At 39.0% G+C, this 20,756-nt stretch overlaps 1 protein-coding gene across 2 annotated transcripts in view; it reads right to left on the reverse strand.

The window, feature by feature from the left end:
- Positions 1–14,026, reverse strand: part of nol11 (nucleolar protein 11) — a 39,626-nt gene extending 25,600 nt beyond the window's left edge. For both annotated transcript variants that reach the window (XM_026264899.1, XM_026264898.1), the window contains exons 1-4: positions 13,849–14,026; positions 13,533–13,646; positions 13,392–13,448; positions 8,585–8,733 (exon numbers count right to left, since the gene is read on the reverse strand). In XM_026264899.1, coding sequence (XP_026120684.1) covers positions 8,585–8,733; positions 13,392–13,448; positions 13,533–13,646; positions 13,849–13,995 — 467 coding nt within the window. In that variant the 5' untranslated portion in view covers positions 13,996–14,026. The remainder of the gene's footprint in view (positions 1–8,584; positions 8,734–13,391; positions 13,449–13,532; positions 13,647–13,848) is intronic.
- Between the last annotated feature and the right edge of the window lie 6,730 nt (positions 14,027–20,756).

The raw sequence follows: 20,756 nt of genomic DNA on the forward strand, positions 1-20,756 counted from the left end.
GAAATACCTTACTGGGTTATGATAATCAAAACAGTCCTGAGCTAGATTAAGTTTTGATCTCTGCAAACCAAACTATCACTTTAATCAAATATTAATTTAACCAGAATTAATTTAACCGGAATTATTTTACATTTTTCGTTATTATATAATTATTATTCGTTATTTTACTTTATTACTTTATTTTATTTCCCAACTAATGACTCATCCGTGATTTCCGATTGCACGTAAGGGGGAAAAAAAGTAGAGTCCTTCCACTTAAAGAGTTGATACAATGGTGTTGGTATTGGTTGCTAAAAAGGGTACTACTTCGCCTATATGGCAATTTTTGGGATTTAGACCTGATGAGAGTGGGCAGCCAAGGGACCTGACTGAAGCTGTGTGCAAGATCTGCTCATGTGTGATCCGCACAGAAGATGGGCAGACGACTAATCTTCATGACCACTTGCGTGTTCACCATCCAGCAGAATATGCCACCTTGCCTGCACATGCTGGACCTAGCAAAAAAGCTAGCCAGGGTCAGCAGACGATAACTGGGGCTTTTGTAAAAGGCACTAAATATAAAACCGACAGTGACAGATGCACTAACTCGCGTCCTGGCCAAAGAAATGGTTTCGTTCAATACAGTGGAGAAGCCGTCGTTCAAGGCCATGCTGCAATACCTTTGATAAACAGTATGAGCTGCCAGATTGGAAATATTTCTCAAAGACTGCGATCACAAACCTTTTCAACGAGGTTAGAAGTAACATCACGAAAGAGCTTGGTAATGTAGAATATTTAGCCCTGACAACGGACATGTGATCCAGCTGCAATATGATGCCCTACATGTCTGTGACAGTGCATTATGTAAATAAAGAGTGGACACTGCAGTCCAAATGCTTACAAACCTGTTTCATGCCCGAAAGCCACACAGCAGATAATTTGGAAGAAGCACTGCGTGAGGCAATTAATGACTGGAAACTACAGGAGAAACAAATTGCCTGTATAACTACCAACAATGGGGCGAATATTGTTGCAGCCATCCGGCAGTTGAAATGGCCATGGTTAAGTTACTTTGGGCACAACTTGAACCTGGCCATAAACAACTCGCTTGCGCAACAGAGGGCCAGCACAGACCGAGCTTTCGGGGTTTGCCGGGCACTAGTCAACAATGCGTTTTCGCACAGCTGGCTAAGGCGAAGTGAACTGCAGAAATCACAAGTGGAAATTAAACTCCCTGAGCACGGTAATTTTTAAAACAGTTATCTAACAAATTTATTTAATTAAAAAAAAAAAAGTAAAAAAAATTACATTGCTTAATTTAATATGTATTTTATTATTTACTGCGTCTTTACTGACAGGACTGTGCAACACGATGGGGCTCAAAACAGCAAATGGTGGAGAGAATGCTGGAGCAGGAGCAAACCATCAAACGTGTGTTTGCCCAAGACAAAAGCCGCCGCCCACTCCCCCAGCTGACATGGCAAGATATAAGTGTTCTGGAATCTGTGAACAACGCGCTGAAGCCAGTAGCGGACTTCACAGACATTCTTGCGTAGAGAGCAGCCACAGCAGCTGCAGGCACACTCACTGATGAGCAAAAGGTCAAGTCAGAAATTACCATTTACCTGCAGGAAATGGCCAACGATGGGGAAGAGGACCCACTGACTTGGTGGAAAACGAATGAAAAAAGGTTTCTGTTCATGGCCAGATTAGCACGGAAATATCTGTGCATATGTGCTACCAGTACTCCATCAGAGCAGGTCTTCAGCACAGCGGGGAGTGTAGTTACTCCAATCTGCAGCTTATTAAAACCAGACAAAGTGAACATGTTGGTATTTCTGGCCAGAAACATCTAAATGTGAACATTGTCTATGTATGTAAATCCCGCGTTTCGGTCCGAGTGTTGTTCCCGTTTTCTTGTTCTTTGTTCTTCTGTGTTATCTGAATTACCTTCATTCTTTCATTTGATTGGACATCATGGCCAAGGAAAATTGTCTTTAACTTTTGTCTGGCTAATAAATAACTTTTAATTGACATTCGCTGAATTCTGGGTTTAAACTGCCGCTTCAGTGCAGTAAAGCCACACATCTATGTAACAATGAGCACGATTTCCTGAGACACTATAATAGGATAATAATTCATTAATAAGGCCTTTTTTCTTGTACAAAATTAAATATTTAAAATAAATGTACAGTGTTTAACGTAAAAAAAACAAGATTCTAACAATGCAAAGATCAAATGCCTCGCACCGTATTTTCACATACTAACACACGTCACGTCTCTGGCATAGACTACAGTGAGTATTTCAAATAGCATATATGCATTAGTAATATTCTCAATTTAATTTACAGAGAAATTCCTGCAAAGATTTTACATTAACTATAGTCTATAGAAGAGACTAGGATTTGTGTGTGTGTATTTTTTCCAGTCTATGGTGTCGACTCACAGCGGGGCAGGGGCGTGGCATCACGATGGTGTCTCTCCATGGATAATGATATCGTCCATCAGCACAACCCTAGTCGACATTGTCGATAATGTCGACTAATCATTTCAGCCCTAGTTGCAGTCAATCACACTGGTGCCAATACCAATTTACCTAACATAAGTGTTGCCATTTCTGTTCCATATGGGAAAGATTAAACAGAAAACAAACCAAAAGCAGAACGAAGCAAAACTATTTATTTTTTTTATAGGTGCCACACATATTTAATAGCTCAGCCCAAAAAACAGCAGTGTGATTAAAACAAATAAAATTACTCACTGACCATCTCAAGTCCACTAAACAGCACTGTGAGATCCAGTGAGAAGCGTTTATGTTTGGCACAGAGGTCTTATACAAACCACAAACGTCCCAGTGATTTAGACTAGTTTAAATTAGGGACGGTTCGCAGAAAAAATAAAAAATTCAAATCGTTTGGTTCTCCGCACACGGTTCGGCACACGCAGGGACCACAGTTCAACTTAAAGGGGGGGGTGAAATGCTATTTCATGCATACTGAGTTTTTTACACTGTTAAAGAGTTGGATTCCCATGCTAAACATGGACAAAGTTTCAAAAATTAAGTTGTATGTTTGAAGGAGTATTTCTGTTCCAAAATCTTCCGGTTTGTCACGAGTTTCTGAAAGTTTTTTTCGAGTATGGCTCTGTGTGACGTTAGATGGAGCAGAATTTCCTTATATGGGTCCTAAGGGCACGTCTGCCGGAAGAGCGCGCGCTCCCGTATAGCAGAGCACTGGGAGCACAACAGACGTTCACTGATCAGAGCGAGAGTGTCGCGAAATGTCACCAAAGGAGTGTGTTTTTGGTTGCCAGGGCAAGACAACACTGCACAGATTACCAAAAGAGAAACAGCATTAAGGGACCAGCGGATGGAGTTTTTTTACAGAGCATCAACGGAGTTGTGCAAGTGTTTGTGTTTGTTCCCCTGCATTTAGAAGATCCTTGTTTTACAAACAAGGCCCAGTTTGACGCCGGATTTGCACATCGTTTATTTCTTAAGGATAATGCAGTCCCAACGAAAAAGGGTCACGATCGTGTGTTGGAACCGCTTGCGGTGAGTAAAACTGCTTCAAATATCTCTGTGTTGTTAACTTAGCTATCAGTGCGTAAGCACATCAAGTAAACAACATGCGATGTTGTCATCAAACTGCACTTTCCATATGTACAGCTTAAAAAAAAAAAAAAAAAAAAGACGACAAAGTGGAACTTAGTAATTTTCCAAAACCGCTAAGCAAATATTTACAGTTTCAGTAAATACCACATAGAGACGTTGTTGCTGATGCTGCTCTTGTTAAATTTCAGCTTCTGGATCTGTGTCACAGCTTCCAAACGCTCTCAACGCAAAAGCCTAGTGGCGCTCGTGATTCTTTAGCTCCGCCCACACATCACGCCTCCAGCCGGTCGTGTTTTTCCGGGAAAAATCGGTACAGACCACTTTCTCTTATGAATATAATAAAACTAAAGACTTTTTGGAGTTATGAAGGATGCAGTACTACTCTATAGGTAATCAAGATTAACAGGATATTGAGTGAAAACAAGCATTTCACCCCCCCCCCCCCCCCCCCCTTAACCATATTAAGCATTTGTAATATGGTTTGCTATAATTAACACGTAAAACAAATAGGGTTCAGCTAACATACGTTTCTGTTGATGGATGTGCATTTTGCAGACCAGCCAACCTTGGACATTTTTATTGTAACATGGCGAGTGGTCAGAAGGGCGGGTGAGGTAGGTAGGGTTTTATGGGTGTTGGAGTGGGGGTAAACAGTCTACGGTCTTTTTATTTATTTATTTTTTTAACTCTTAAATGGTAACCGTCCAGTTAATATTTGCTTTTTTTTTTGTCATTTTGTGTCCAGTAACCTTTCATTAAAACTCCAGCACACTTCTGTATAGGGCTGGGCAATAGGAGCAAAAAAAAAATCATCTGTATTTTCTGGCTGATTTGTGGTATACGGGATCCTATATATTTTGGTATTTTGTATTTGGATTAAACAAAGTGAATGTAAGCATGTAGGCATGTTTGCAAAAAAAAAAGGGTTAAAATTACATTACAACACTACAATCTAAAAACAAAAAATTTTAAGCAGAAGTTACTAAACTAAAAATGGAAAAAGGCTATTTTGATTAACCCATTACACTTTACAGTTAGTGCTATCATACAAACACACATACTTGTAGGTTTAAAATTCTATGTCACATTTATTATCCAACTACAAACATTTCAGCAAAATGTATACTTTAGTCAAGAGTAGACATGGTCCGATAACCAGTGATTTGAAAATGCCACCATTTCAAAACCACTAATATATTCCATTATACTGTTCCTGCGGTATGCTCTTTACCATCTCTCCTCAATGATTGAAAGAGTAGGAATCCCTTAGGCTGAGTGCAGTGTAGAGTAACACTGACCCCTCCTCCTGTTGGTGTGAGCAAACAGTCAGACACGTGTCTGCAGGATGGCCGAACTTAAGGCCTGGGGGCTTTCCATCTCGGGCATAGCCACATCTGCACACCTTTCAAAAGTATACTCAAAATTTAAGTGTACTTAGTATGCGTGTTAGATAAATAAGTGTATGTGTATATAAATAGTGTAGTGTGTTCCACAGGCATTATCAATTGTTTATTAGAAGAATTGCTTGAGGGAAGAAACCGTTCCTGTGTCTGGTCGTTCTGGTGCTCAGTGCTTTGTAGGGTCGACCAAATGGCAACAGTTCAAAGAGGGAGTGTGCTGGGCCTTTTTCACAATTGAGTCGATGTGAATGTCCCACTTCAGGTCCTGAGAGATAGTGGTGGAACCAGAATGACTCCACTGCAGTCACAGTGCTGTTCATGATGGTGAGTAGGGGGAGAGCAGGGGGATTTCTCCTGAAGTCCACCATCATCTCCACTGTTTTGAACGTGTTAAGCTCCAGGTTGTTGAGAGTGCACCAGACAGCCAGCTCTTTGACTTCCTGTCTTGTAAGCAGACTAGTCACCGTCCTGAATGAGGCCGACGAGTGTGGTGTCATGTACAAACTTCAGGAGCTTGACAGAGGGGTCCTTAGACGTGCAACCGTTAGTGTACAGGGAGATGAGCAGTGGTGAATAGAAAGCAGCCCTGGGGAGCTCCAGTGCCGATTGTATGGGTGCTGGATGTGTATTTTCCCAGCCTCACTAGCTGCTGCCCATCTGTCAGGAAGCTGTTGATTTACTGACAGACAGAGGTGGGCACGGAGAGCTGAGTTAGTTTGGGCAGGAGGTGGTCTGGGATGATCATGTTAAAGGCCGTGCTGAAGTCCACAAACAGGATCCTCACATAGTTCTAGGGATGGGTACCGAAACCCAGTATTAACTCCGTCTGTCAGTCACACATACAACAACGAGGACGGCGCACGCACATACATAACAGTACGAAAACTCCCACTTAATAATAAAGAGTGACGATGGCAAAGATATTTGCTTAATGTTATCGTGCACAATTTATCTTACCAAACATTACTAATTTGAGATATTATTAAGATGTTTGTCTGTGAGATCTGCGAGATCTCATGCGCGTTGCGGAGGCTGTCTGTCAGTCACGCATAAAACAAGAACAAGCGCACCGCACGCACACGTATAACAGTACTAAAACTCCTGCTTAACGATGGCGGAGAGAGCAAACATTCCAAAGTGTGGTTATACTTCACTAGACTTTATGCAAACAACGCTTGTTGTCATAAGTGCAACAAAATTTTAGCATGTGAGGGCGGAAACAAGCAATCTGGCAAAGCATCTTTCATAAGTGCATTATGTACAGACAGAGAAATGCTAAGTTTTCAACTGCCTAGCTAGCTCATCTCTGGTTGTTGCCCCATCTACGTCAGGTATGTCTGCTAAAATCATGTTGAATCAACGCTGTTCACGTCATTTAAAATAAATGTAAAATATCCCTGGTTTGCTAACCTTAAGCAGAAATTGTTGATTTCTTTTGGGAGAAATTAGAGAATGAAATCAACATTTTCTACTTGTTTTTAAAAGTCCAAATAAAGAAAAATCAGTAAGTAAACATTTATTTGGCTAACTTAAATGCACAGCACTTCAAGTTAGTTTACAAAATAGCCAATAGTCACATTTTGGAATCTTTTTATTATTATTATTATTATTATTTGTGTATGGGGTGTAACAGTACGTGTATTCATACCGGACCGTTTGGGTACAGGGCTTTTACAGTGCACATATGTACCAAATGACCGAATGCAATATTTTCTGTGCGGAACATAGGTACATTTTCGTGTTTCCAAACGAACATATTAAGTGTCGGAAGTCTCAGTGTTCAGCGCAAATCCCACCCTGCAGCTGATTCTAAGGCGGGTGACACACTGGCTGCGTGGCATGAGCGTGGCGTTTCTGCTGCTTGTTAGTTGCGTGACAGATGCTTCGCGTTTTCTGTGTCTTTACACTTTAGACAGTAAAAGAAACACACCAGAATCGTGCCTGATGCGGCGCTGGTGCGCTGTTGATACTGTAGAGCCCCTTTCACACTGTCATTCCGGCAAATACAGGGGTAAAGTGTTCCTGCAATTGGTCCCTGGTCGCTAGATGTGGCACTTTCACACTGCCAGTGATGACCCGGTATATGTGCGTGCTTTCACACACAACCCTTGAAAATCCCGTTACGACACGTGACATCAGCGCGTGACGTGTAATGTACGAGTCGACAACGCTAGGCACATTATACTTTCACTGAAGCAAGCAAACGGTCTCGGCGTCAGCGCGGAAAGGGAGTAACTAACTGATCTCTGCTTCATTGCAGTTTGCACATATGTTTTCGTTGCGAATGTTGATCTTCCTTCAAAACAGCCGGTAAAAGAGTCGTGCGATAACGCGCGTCATCACTTCGACACGGAATTAGATCTGACTTTTGTTCACACATCGCTCGTCCCAGGTCGAACCCCCCAATGTTACTAGGTCCCCGACCCGGGTTCAATTCGGTAATCAATTCCGGGACGTGGTTGCTTTCACACAGAAGGCGACCCTGCAATGTTCCGGAAATATTGCGGGTCCGACGTGCGGTGTGAAAGGGGCTTAGGTGACAGAGGGAGGCCGCCGACAGACCAGGATCTTGTCTTCACGACAACAATATCAATATTTCATGCGGAGCATAAATATAAAGCCTACTGATAAAGGACACCGTCAACAGTATTGACGGCAAAATAGACTATGTTTGACAGGTGCAATATGCCAGTGTGTCACCGGCCTAAGGTTTTCAAAAGGCATCACGTGAGTGTGATCATCACTACAACTAGGAAAAAAATGATTGTATTTCAGACGCAGCTCCCTTCGGCATTTAAATAGACCTTTGCTCTTAATTCCGATCGGTCCAACGCAATAACAAAATCCGAGCAGGTCTAAAAACTGAAACTGTTGATGCTGCACTTCACACTTTGGAAAAGTTCTATATTTTTATATTTATATATATTTTTTTTAAATATGAGCAGGCCTACAAGCTGGGATTGGTAATCCTGCACTGTAATCATATTTATATTTTTCATTATATTTTATTAGGATATTGGTTTGCAACAGTTTTATTTAGTGGAAAACTTTGCAGCAGTAATCTCTTATTTTTTTTATTTTATATATATTTGATCAAAAAGTATATAAAAAAAGGTGTAAACAAATTGTTTAAAAACAAGTTTATAGTAATAAACAACCTGCGCGCGATTATATATATATACATATGTGTACATACACATATGTGTACATACACATATGTGTACATACATACATATAAACACACACACAGTGCTTTGTGAAAGTATTCGGCCCCCTTGAACTTTGCGACCTTTTGCCACATTTCAGGCTTCAAGCATAAAGATATGAAACTCTTTTTTTTGAAAAATCAACAACAAGTGGTAGTGTTTTATAATTGAAAAAACTATGCAGTGGTATGTTTAATGACTAAATAATTTGTAGAAGCCTTCAATACATTTGTGGGGGGGGGGGTTTGGGGGGGGGTTGTACACGGTCTTATAAAAATAATTGCAGGAGACACTTTTTCATGATATCTTATTCAGATCTGAAATAGAACCTCATGAGACATGTGACTTTAAACCAATTACTTTTCTACTTTTCTGTGATCTCTGACCTGATAATCTCATCCTCTGTCAAAACATCCTCTATGGGCTGCTGTGGCGATGCAAGTAGTGAGTCCAGGAACCTGACAGCCCCACAACAAAACAGCACCACGGGCTCTGAGTCAGTAACTGCCAGCACTCTGAGAACATCAGCTGAAACCTGAAAAAAAAAAAAAAAAAAGTCAGAAATAAAATATCTTAAGGGCTTTTTGCACTGCTTTAATTCCAGAACTAAATACACATTACTTAAAACACTGGGATGAATTTCATGAACTTTTTCCCAGTACAATTTAAAGGGTTGCATCAGCACTTAGAGCGTGTACTAGAAAGAGATGTAAGCTGGTCGACAGTAACGTCATTTTTGCATGGCGTACAACAATGAAAACAACATGAACAACAGGAGGATAGAGGACAGTGTGTTTTAGTTGTGTCTTGCAGGTTTCACAATAATGATGTTTACACAGCGTGTTAAATCATGGCGGGTGAGGGCGTTTTTTTATGCGTTTGGCCAATCAATGTCTGCTTAAGTGAAGTGAAGTGAAGAAGTGACATTCAGCCAAGTATGGTGACCCATACTCAGAATTTGTGCTCTGCATTTAACCCATCCGAAATGCACACACACAGAGCAGTGAACACACACACACACACTGTGAGCACACACCCGGAGCAGTGGGCAGCCATTTATGCTGCGGCGCCCGGGGAGCAGTTGGGGGTTCGATGCCTTGCTCAAGGGCACCTAAGTCGTGGTATTGAAGGTGGAGAGAGAGCTGTTCATGCACTACCGCCACCCACAATTCTGTCCGGCCCGAGACTCGAACTCACAACCCTTCGATTGGGAGTCTGACGCTCTAACCAGTAGGCCACGACTTCCCCGAGTAGTACCAGTTGTGCTGGTTAGACCCTGCTCTGGAGTAGGAGCTAATTTGGTTCTCGAAAAAGGCAGTTCAGGGTATATACAGAACTTCTTAAAGGGTTAGTTCACCCAATAATCAAAATGATGTCATTAACAACCCGTGAGACCATTTATCTTCGGGACACAGTTTAAGATATTTTAGATTTAGTCCGAGAGATTTTGCTATTTTTGGACTAAAGTGTTGGGTTACATTTGATAGTTATAGGTAGGTCTGTTTTGTCAAAGTAAGATCATTGATTCTCCAGCTGTGGTTCAGTATTAGTGGTACTCAGGATACGATTAAACTGTAACAGAAATCAGTCCATCGCTTCACTCCATATTCATTTATGTGTAACCCACACATTCGACTATCACGTTATAATCACTTATTGTGTATGTCTTTTGATAACTATAGGATGCATAGTCATGTCTAGTATCGATATAATCTAATATGCTTGCTTGAATTAGTTCAGACAATCATTTATTTGTCAAATATATCATAACCTGGTTATAGGAATCATGTCCAAAATTAGACCCTGCAAGAGTGGGAAAATTCGGACCAGATGCTTGGTAAGATAAACATATGATTTATGATACCCCCGAGCCAAAACAATATCTGATTGGTCAAGACAACATTTGAGGTGTGGCCAACAGGCCAGTTTAAATACTTAGGACACCATGAAATCTTTGCTTTTAGTTGTTAGCTTTGCTTCTGCTACTAGTCTTAGCTTTTAGCTTGCAGCTTTGCTACCTAGCTTTAGATTTTAGCCATGCTGTTATCACTGTTCTTTAAGCATGGTTCCAGCGTGCTTCTTAGCCACAATGAGAAGAAACACTACCTTGTCTCGTCAAACTTTATTTCTTTTCTTTTCCGTTTCATGTTCGGAGTTAAGTTTTGTAATGTTAAGCCTCTGACGCCTGACCTCGGGTGCCCGTTTTAACTTCAACCAGCCATACAACTCCATCTTCAGCCAACGCCCAACAACCACGGGCTTCCCAAGACGTCACTTCAACGACTACTGAACTCCCAGTCAATCAGCGACAACTTTACACAGGAGATGCAAGTAACCTCCAGACGGTGACCTTTACTGGTGTATCTAATATAATTTTAACCTCATTGAGGAACTCAATGCGAGGGCTAATTACGTGATGGATGGTACTCTTAGACTCCAGAGGGTTAAAAATATATAATCTAAGTTGTTTGTGGTCATTGTCATTGATCAGAAATATATTTTTTTTTGTGAGTTTAGCAGTTTTGGTGAATTTCATGGCATTGGTTTTTGTCTCAACAGCATTTTTAGTTTGACGCATAATAGGCTGCAGATTAGATGGGTCAGCCGTACGGCTTGAGGAAGACCTTAGACTTTCTATCACATGATAAAATAGACACAGCAAAAGCTACCAGGCACACTGGGTTCCCACTTGTGAATTTGTGAATGTTGCTGCTACAAAACCGTTTGAGATTGTGTCTCATTTACATCACATATTTAAGAAATTTCACACGAGCAGTAGGTTAAGAGCAATAATCACACAAGTGCAAATGTGATATCATCTTATAAAACAGTTAATTAAGAAGTTAATAGTGTTATTTTAGACAATGTTGTCCGCTTTGTTCAATTTTGCCAACCAAAAAATGAAGACAAATCAGAACTATTCATCCCGAGCATTCCACAGCAGCACTTAATTTCTTAATCCATGTTTTGAATGAACTGGGTGAACCAGTTGGTGCGTTGAAATATTGGACAAAGTCTCGTTGGATTTGAATGAAATATGCTTGGTAGTCAAAGGAACTTTACATGAACGACAAAGGAGGAACTTCGCCTATTAATAAAACCCATTCACTGTCAGTGTCAACGGTTCGTGCTTGGCAATGATGGCTGTGGCTGCAGTAAACAAAATGTTTGTGGTCACTGTTCAAAGTCATACAGGTTCGGGCACCATAATACTTCTAAAAATGCATTAAACGGCTTGACACCGCTTTAACTGGGCACGAAGTTCTGAAAACAATGTGCCCAGATCTTTTCCCATCCCTTCTCCCATCCAGTCTAAAGCCGTGACCATGTCGACTGTAACTTTATGTTCGAAAATCTATTGCACTAATTGATTGGACCAACCAACACAAGTTTCGAAAACTAAAATAGGAAATTCATTTTAACAACCTTCTCTCGAAGCACGTCCAGGTTTTTTTTTATTTTTTTGGAGCACGTCCGGGTTTTTTTTTTTTTTTGGAACACACGTCACACAGCAACTGCATCTTGGGACACACACAGATAACAGCAAATAATACTTCTGCACAATGTTTCTCTTTTTACAACAGAAATGTGAATTCTGCCTGTATTCAGACAGTCTCATGCATACAGATTCGGGATAGATTTACATAGGGCTGTCAAAATAGCTGAAAAAAAAACTAATTTCGACTTAAATATGATCAAAATTCGATTTGTATTCGAATTTAAAATGGATAATTTCAGTTAGGGTGAAGAAAAGCTTTTTGCTTCTCTTCTGAGGCCTCAAGATAGCACATGGAGCAAAATATTACTGCATGTTTATTCAAAGCATTAGAATACATGACTGTGAAAAAACAACAAATTTAAAATAATTTATGAACCAATTATTATTTAGTTGCTTAAAGAACTATAAACAAAACAGCGTCATGTATGCATGCATTATTAAATAAATAAAAAGGGTGGAAAACCAGTCACACAGGATATTTTTTAACTTTTTTTTTAATTAAATGCATACATTTTACTCTCTTGTGCGAGACGCGAGTCCAGTGGTGTCCCTCTAGAAAATGCACATTAGATGCGTTCTGTGTGAACAGCTTGGAGTAAGTTTTGATGTAAACAAGATCTTCACCACATTGATGCTCTTTTTTTTTTTTTTTTTTTTTTTTTTGTGGCTTCAACTGGATAGGATAACATAACCATATAATGCAATGCCACATACATCGTCATCGCATCTCATGCGCCACTGATAAAGATCAAGTATAATTCGGCCGTCGGCACACTGTCTGCATTATGTCCTCTTCATAATACACGTACAGGCATGAGGACGCAGAACTTTTCTACCAGAACTTTAAGAGTAAGTGACATAATATGGACCTTGCAGACGGACAGCCCAGTTTACTGCATGGTGCGAGGACAATCTGAAAATAACTATGGTGGCTTAGAATGTTTACTCGATTCAGTTCGATTTGGTGAACTGAATGATTTGTTCGCGAACCGGATATCCAGACTGCTTTGATTTGAACTCTCTCTCACACAGACACGGAAGAGAAGACAATGCTGAATAAAGTCGTCGTTTTTGCTATTTCTGGACCAAAATGCATTTTCGATGCTTCAAAAAATTCCAACGGACCCTCTGATGTCACATGGACTACTTTGATGATGTTTTTCTTACCTTTCTGGACATGGACAGTGTACCGTACACACAACTTCAATGGAGGCACTGAGAGCTCTTGGACTAAATCTAAAATATCTTAAACTGTGTTCCGAAGATAAAATGAGGTCTTACATGTTTGGAACAGCATAAGGGTGAGTTATTAATGACATAATTTTCATTTTTGGGCGAACTAACCCTTTAAATAAAAGTTGAGTAAGCTAGAGTGAAACAACAGATGGCAGTAATGCAACGCTATGGATGCCAACTGCCGTAAAAATCTAATGAAGAATACTTATCGCACGCAAACTCACATGGATTTCACACGCACGTCGAGTAAATGGCCGCATCATTCATTAAGTGAAGAAAAATGACAAACAGCAGCTTATAATTCGCCATTAACATTGAAGTATGCGGAGATAAAACAACGCAATTACCGATAAAAGTATTGACCCAATTAAAGTTACGTACGGTCGAAAAAAAAAACTGGTTCTCGTTACCCATTCCATAGACCCAGTTCAAACCTTATGAAATTTAACTTTACTTACTGTTGCTTTAAAACCCTTTTCCAGGTTAACATCATCTTCTTTCCAAACTCTGACGACCTAAAACACAATCATGTCTAAATCAAGTTCTTAACATGTGAAATTGAAGCGGTCTAATGGGGAAAATCATGTCGGTCTTCTTACCCTGTCATCTGTAACGACCACATATTCCTGGGACTGCGTGTTAAACACAGCGGGGCAAGAGATTATCTGTCCCTGTTTCACTGACCAACTGCCCGTTGGCTTCTGATCAGACACCTAGGAATAAGGGGAAAAAACGGCTAAAAAAAGTCATACAAATAGCTCAAAAATCTCGAACGAAATAACATGTAACGTTACAGAATGGATTAAAAGCATATGATGCTGTTGGAGCAATTCCTGGGTTTGCACGCTGTAGAACCGCGTGCGACAGTTTCTAGTTAACTTAGATAGACAGTACGTTACTTCTAAGTAATTTTACCTTGTAACCGGTAATAGATCTCGAAGAGTCAGTAACGAGGACATAGTCGATATCTCTACCCTGTTCAACCCCTAGAATCCCTATATTAGAGGAATTTTGCACTGGTCCAACGCCACACAACGTGTATCCTTCATACAGCGTTGCCATGTTTCTCCAAGTGATTTCTTCTATCGCGAGACTCGTCGGTGAATCTTCTTCTTCTTTTATTTAATGGCGGACCGCAACCAACGTTAAGGGGCATACCGCCACCTACTGTACTGGAGTATGTATAATCCTGTCATTTTACAATTTCTGATTCTATTCCACATTTTTAAAAATTAACCAGTGCCTTCCTGGTGATTCTTATTTCCTCTACCTCTCCTTCTAGTCCCAGTATACCTACTAGATTCAACTCTGAACCTTATTTTTAAACACCCGTCTTTCCACCTCATTCAATTTACAGTACAATATTACGTGTTCAACATTTTCTTTATCCCCACAGTTTTCACAGTTCTCACTATTCCTTTTCCCCATTAAAAAATAATGTGCCATTCAGCCCTGTGTGATCCACTCTCAATCTTGCCATTACAATAACCTCTCATGTAATTCTTTATACTGACAGTTTTTTTTTTTTTTTTTTTGTATTTTATCATATCTCCTACCTTTCCTGTCTTCCTCCCACCATTTCTGCCATATTTCAAGTCTTTTCTTCTTAACCAATGCTTTACCTTCACATTTTCCTAGTGGAATTGTAATTACTATTTTCTTTAGCAGCGCCTCTTTAGCCAGTTTGTCTGCTTTCTCGTTCCCTTTAACCCCTTCATGTGCTGGCACCCAGCAAAACTGTACATCTATGCCACCCTGATGTAATCTAAATAAACTGAGAAAAAGTTCTATTGGTAGATCTTCTCTTACCGATGTCATTGACTGAATACTTTTAATGACAGCTAAAGAATCTGTGCAAAGTACCACCCTATCAGGTCTGACCTCTTCAACCCACTGTAGTGCAATAATGGCTGCCACTATTTCTGCTGTATATACAGATAACCGATCAGACAGTCTTTTGGATAGATTTATTTTAAATTCTGGGATATGTATTCCAACTCCCACACAATCATGTTAGTTCTTGGATCCGTCTGTGTAAATTTTTTAATAATTATAATAACCATTTCTTATGTCAATGCTTGTTTTAATTCCCACTTCCTCCATTCTTCATTCTCTTCCAATATATTAATATCAACCTTTACTTCTGGGAACAGTCATGGTGGAATACTACTCACTGAATTGACCATGGTGAGGTAAGGTTTCCATTTCATATTCCCTAACTCTCATTTCTATAGAGCTAAACGAGTCTCAAAAAAGATAAATGCACTCACTACATTCACATATGCACACACAGGATTCAAACATGCACACACATGATTAATAAATACACACACAGGATACACAAATGCACACAAAATTCATAAATACACACACAATTCAGAAATGCAAACAACATTTACAAATGCACTCAAGATTCAGAAATGCACAGGACAAGATTCCGAAATGTATTTCTGATGCACACACAAATATACCTTGATTTATAAATTGCTTGAGGTCTGTGGACTTCACTGCATTTATGTGTGAATTTTAAGACTCCCCTGACTTGGCTCGACACACAAATGCATTTTTTTAAAAACGGGGAATGATAATGCAACCTATCCAATCAGATATCTCCCTTGTTTTAGCCAATCACAAGAACACACCCCACGCGGGGGATTGTTTACTTCTAAGCCAATCACATGAACGCGTTCACACAGCGCAACATGCCTCTGTCGCGAGCGCCAGTGTTTAGCCTGGGATTGTCACGTCCGGATCCTCCCTTTTTTGTGTTGACGGTGGCTTCAGGTATGCACTGCTGACAGGTAGCATTCGCTAACCTTTAATGACAAACACTGATACTTTTTTTTCTTCTTTATTGAACAAACATTAATGTACAAACAACTTGGCCAAATCAATACATCTTCACATAACAATGTACAGAATAGAATAGGTGCATCTAAATACAACAGAAAGAGAGAGAACAAAAGGAAAGAGGGAAGAGGAAAAAAAATAAAATAATAATCTAGGAGCGGGGCGAGGGTTTTTCTTGTTAAATCATACTCCATAATAGTAGTAAACATGAATATTGCATTTTTCTCTTTCATCATTTTAAGGGCTTTTGAATACAAAATACACTCATTATGAAATGCATAAAAGGCTGGTTTAACTTTCAAGAATCTGGATTTATGAATATAAAATTTTCCCAGCATAAGGATGCTATTGACAAGAAAATCATCTTTGTTATTATTCATTACAAGTCCATAGACAATGTCTCTTAGGTTGAAGTTGACCAGGTAACGTATCTTTGGGTAAAGCCAGTCATGAATATCAGACCATAAAGCATCCACATACTTGCAATGAAAGAACAGGTGATCCGTAGTTTCGATGTCATCACAAAATATACATTTATTAGAATCAAATCCAAATCTAAGTCTTAAGTACTCACTGGATGGATATATCCCATTTAAAACTTTAAAATGAATTTCTTTAATCTTAGGAGATAAAAGAAATTATATGTATTTAGTTCTAAGAATATGAATGGTATCTTTTTGGAAATTATAAGAAATCGAATTTCTGTAAACTGCGATAGGACAAGAAATGTTATTTAACGTATTTCTAATAATTTTGTTGGAAAGTTTTCCTCCTTTAAATTCACAGCCTTCAATTAACAGTGGAGGTAAACACAGGGTCATAGGGTTCGAATAAAGAAGAGTTTCTTTGATTTCTTTGAGTTCCTTTGAGTTAGGAATAGCTTTAAACAATGGATTCAAACTTAGCTTGACTGCAATTTAAATATTTAAAACAGAAATTCTCATATGATATAATAGCACTATTCTTAATTAAATGGGACACTGACCAAATACCTTTTTCAATCCAATCCTTGTCATACAATGATTTGTTTCTAACTGTAATGTATCTCTTATTCCATAATGGTGTATTGTGTGGTGTGAAATTATGGTTATATAAAATCTTCCAATATAACAAGACCTGTTGGTGAAACTGGGATAATTTAACTGGGAGACGTTGAGCAGTGAAGTCACATCTTAAAGGAAACTCTATTCCTCCTAATTTCTTAAATAACTCTCTGGGAATATGAAACTAAAAACTGTATTGCAATATATTGAAAGCGGCAATCATTTGCATATTTTGCAATATATAATATAATATATGTATCATCAATATATTATTAAATGTATTCAAATATATAAAATATTAGAAAATAAAAAGGTAAAATAATATATTACAATATATCACAATATATTTTAAGAAATATATTGGTAAATATATTTTCCTTTCGTAAGGGGAATCAACAATGTGATTGATGTTCGAGGACCAAGATGGGGAGATTTTCACCAGCAACTGTGCAACCGCCTCACGTACTGTATGTCTTCACCTTTCTTCCTTTGGACCACGAATCCTCAGATTCCATCAGCATTTGTATCTCTCCAGCTCCAAGACATGCTCCATCAACTCCTCGTTATCTTTCTTTAAAGCCGATACTTTGCGGACCGAAGACTGTAACTGAGTTTTGCAGTCCTTGATTTCGGCCGCGTTGAACTCAACTGCCTTGGCTATACTTGTTAACATGATGGAATTCTGTTGTAGCTGAGTACCTAGTATGTCTACCTTATCCGTTAGCTACTTTATTGCTTCTAAGACTGCATTCATTCCTTCTTTCCCTTCTGTCCCTGTATCCTTCCTCTTAACTGTTGGTGCATTCTTTACCGGTGAAAACTTCCATACTTGTAGCATACTCATGGCCATCAACTACCTCGTTACTGAAGCAAGATTCTTTTTTGTAGTCATGGTGCACCTTGTTTTCTTTTATTTTTCAGTTTCTTAATATATTAAACTTCTAAATGAACAACTTATAGCGACTGGAAAGTGTAACATGAAAAAAAAAAACTGGGACAGTCCTCGAGAGCTCAGAACATACGATGCACCCTATCTGCCATCTTGCCAGGATTCTCAAACACTGATACTTATGATTTTGTTTTTTGCACCCCAGCCTGTCTGTTTTATTAGGGTTTTCATCTGTTGCCGTGGACTGTATGATTGCCCTTTTTTAGGTAAGCGAAAGCTGTTTTATGGTTAACTTTCTTGCTGAGGGATGGTTTTGATTAATGTGCAGTCCCTGTACTTCAGCTTTGCAGCGAGGTATTTGAACACTGAGTGTCAAGCCTGCGAACTGATAGTTCAGACAGGAACCACTTTGGCAAGTTTACTTGAGTTTATTGAACACAATTTATCTTTGGCGGTATGGTTCCTTATGGGGGTTCTTACTCCCAGAATAATTGACATACGACAGCTTTAACATTAACCCCCCGGAACCATGAATTTAGAAATACATAATAATTAAGACTTTTAATAAAGTCTTTAAACGATGATAATCATATGTGTCAGTGGTATGTCTATCCTGTAGCCTGGTTATGAAGATGGGTGTCTCTCCGCAAAGAGGTCCATGCCAGCTACGATTTTTGGAAGCCTTAGTGATCTGACACAAACAAGACGACAGCCAGAAGGTGAGCAGTAATGTGCTCATGCTTATAATGGGGAGGGAGGGACGGTTGCGAGCCGTTGAGCATACTTACCGAGCAGTAGTGCCATGTATATATAGGTCCCGTGTCTAATAGGAGAGAGGTGGTGATTGGAGCGATTTGACAGCTGACCGCATCAGCTGTTCACAGCCTTGCCTCTGTGGCCTGACTGAACTGACGCTGCGCTCGATTAGGCTCATCTACCCTCGTTGTGCTCATTTGGTAAGTCAGTGTGTTTGTTAACGGGGAATTCCAGCAAGTGATGTCGTGTAACTAATTAGTAACGCTGTTTTTGTCATCCCTATTTGCCACAGGATTCTCCATCTTTTGTCCTGGCGATTATCGTCGCGACTCTTTTGCTCTCTGCTACTGTTGTACACTTCACAAAAACTTCCATTACCACTACCTAGGAAGACTGCTGCTGTCGTTATGGTTGTTCATGCAGATTGTTAATTCTCTTCAGATAACTCGGGGTGCATGAATCTTCAGCTCACGTGACTCCGTTCACTTTGTGAACTGTATGGGCTTGTTTGAATACTTGTGTATTGCTGAGCCCTTACTGTAGTGGCTTTTACCCACATTGTTATGATTGAGTTGTAATTCCATATTACTGGTTTCTGTATGTATTTTCGTTTAAGAGGTTTGTTTATTTTGTTTTTGATTTCCTTTCAGGAGCTGGGGTCCAACGGGTGGAGGATCTTTTGTGGTGGTGGTGGTGCTGCTTCAATGTTTGCCATGTGACCCTTTTTGAAGTGTGTGCATGTGTGATCTGAGTTCACGGTGTGGTAAAAAAAAAAGTTTGCTTTTGGATAACTAGTGCTGGTGATCACTCCGGTGGGTAACCTCAGCCCTGTAAGTTAGTGTATTTTGTTTCTTGTTTCTTGTTTTTTTGTTTTTTTGTTTATGGTGAGCGTATAAACTGATTTTGTGTAATGTTTTGTTTATTTCTGGTGTACATTTCTTTTTTCAATTAATTTAATATTATTTGATTGTTTTCTTTAATGTGAATTTGTTAAAATTTTTGTTTTGTGTATTTGTTTTTCATGGTCATTGGAGAGAGTTGCTGCCAGAGAATGCACCCCATGACCAGACCATTTTAAATGCTTTTTCTATTTTTAAATTCAGTGTTTCAATAAACTTTTTATATTTTTGATATCCACGTTTCCCGCCTACCTTAATTTATGAGAATCGGACCTGTGTGACCTAATAACAAACTTTGGGGTTATTTTTATTTCCCGGGGTGACCCGGGTGGCGTAGTTGACAAACTCAAATGCGTGTTTAACCTGTACCGCTCCCTCCGCCACACAATATTCCTTTTCATGAAACAAAATGTGTTTATTAGAGAGCAGAACAATTTCAGGAGTTTTGTTAAATCTGCCTTAATTACTCTGCCCTTATGTTGATAACATTGAAAAGCTCTGAAGACCTTGTGCTTTTACATCGAGCGTATCAATAGAATGTCAGCGAATTCATACTTCCCTTTATTAAATGCTTTTTATTAAATCTAAACACTTTTTTGCAGATATTCAACAGGATGAGATGTGTCTCCAGAATGAGTTTATTTGGCCCCTTAAACTTGATGCTTATCTTCAATATTTTTTTGTCAAGATGTTTAGATTGGTTGTGATGTGTGTTCACGTTGGTTTCACTGCAACGGTGTCCAACACTCAAGGAAAGACCGAAGTTAAGTAATGTATTAGTTAAGTATTATGTAATGTATTAAATTTTATTTCTTTTATAGTTTTATTTGAAAATATAATGTTTTCTTATTGTATTTTTTATTTGATTGTAAAACTGTGTAAACTTTAAATAAAAACACTTAATGATTTTCCCATCTCATGTCATTCACAACAGAATTGTGTAATAAAAATAAAAATATGATGAAAAGGTAGTACTAAAAGTACATTTATTAGGATAACTGCCAACAGAAGAGTAACATAACATGAACTGGGGTTGTGTAAATGGTTCTGTGATGGACAGTATCAGTGTTAGTAGCAAATAAAACTGCTTTTGCCTGAAAACACACTTTCTTGTAACAGAAAGAGCTTTCAAGTACACAGATACAACAACAGCAGTGCACTGAACCAATTACAGTACAGTAAAAAAAAAAATACACAGATATTATGTACATGGTTGTATGCACGTGTGCTTCATACAGCATAACAATATAATTTACATGAAATACTTTATTTGACATTTGTCAAATTCCAAATTCATAAATAAACTCATTCTTGAGACACATCTCATCCTCAACACGATCAAACACCAATACACAAATTGCAATGTATTACTTACAACTGTCTGTT

The sequence above is a fragment of the Carassius auratus genome, unplaced genomic scaffold, assembly GCF_003368295.1.
Source record: "Carassius auratus strain Wakin unplaced genomic scaffold, ASM336829v1 scaf_tig00217119, whole genome shotgun sequence".
NCBI classification, from domain to species: Eukaryota; Metazoa; Chordata; class Actinopteri; order Cypriniformes; family Cyprinidae; genus Carassius; species Carassius auratus.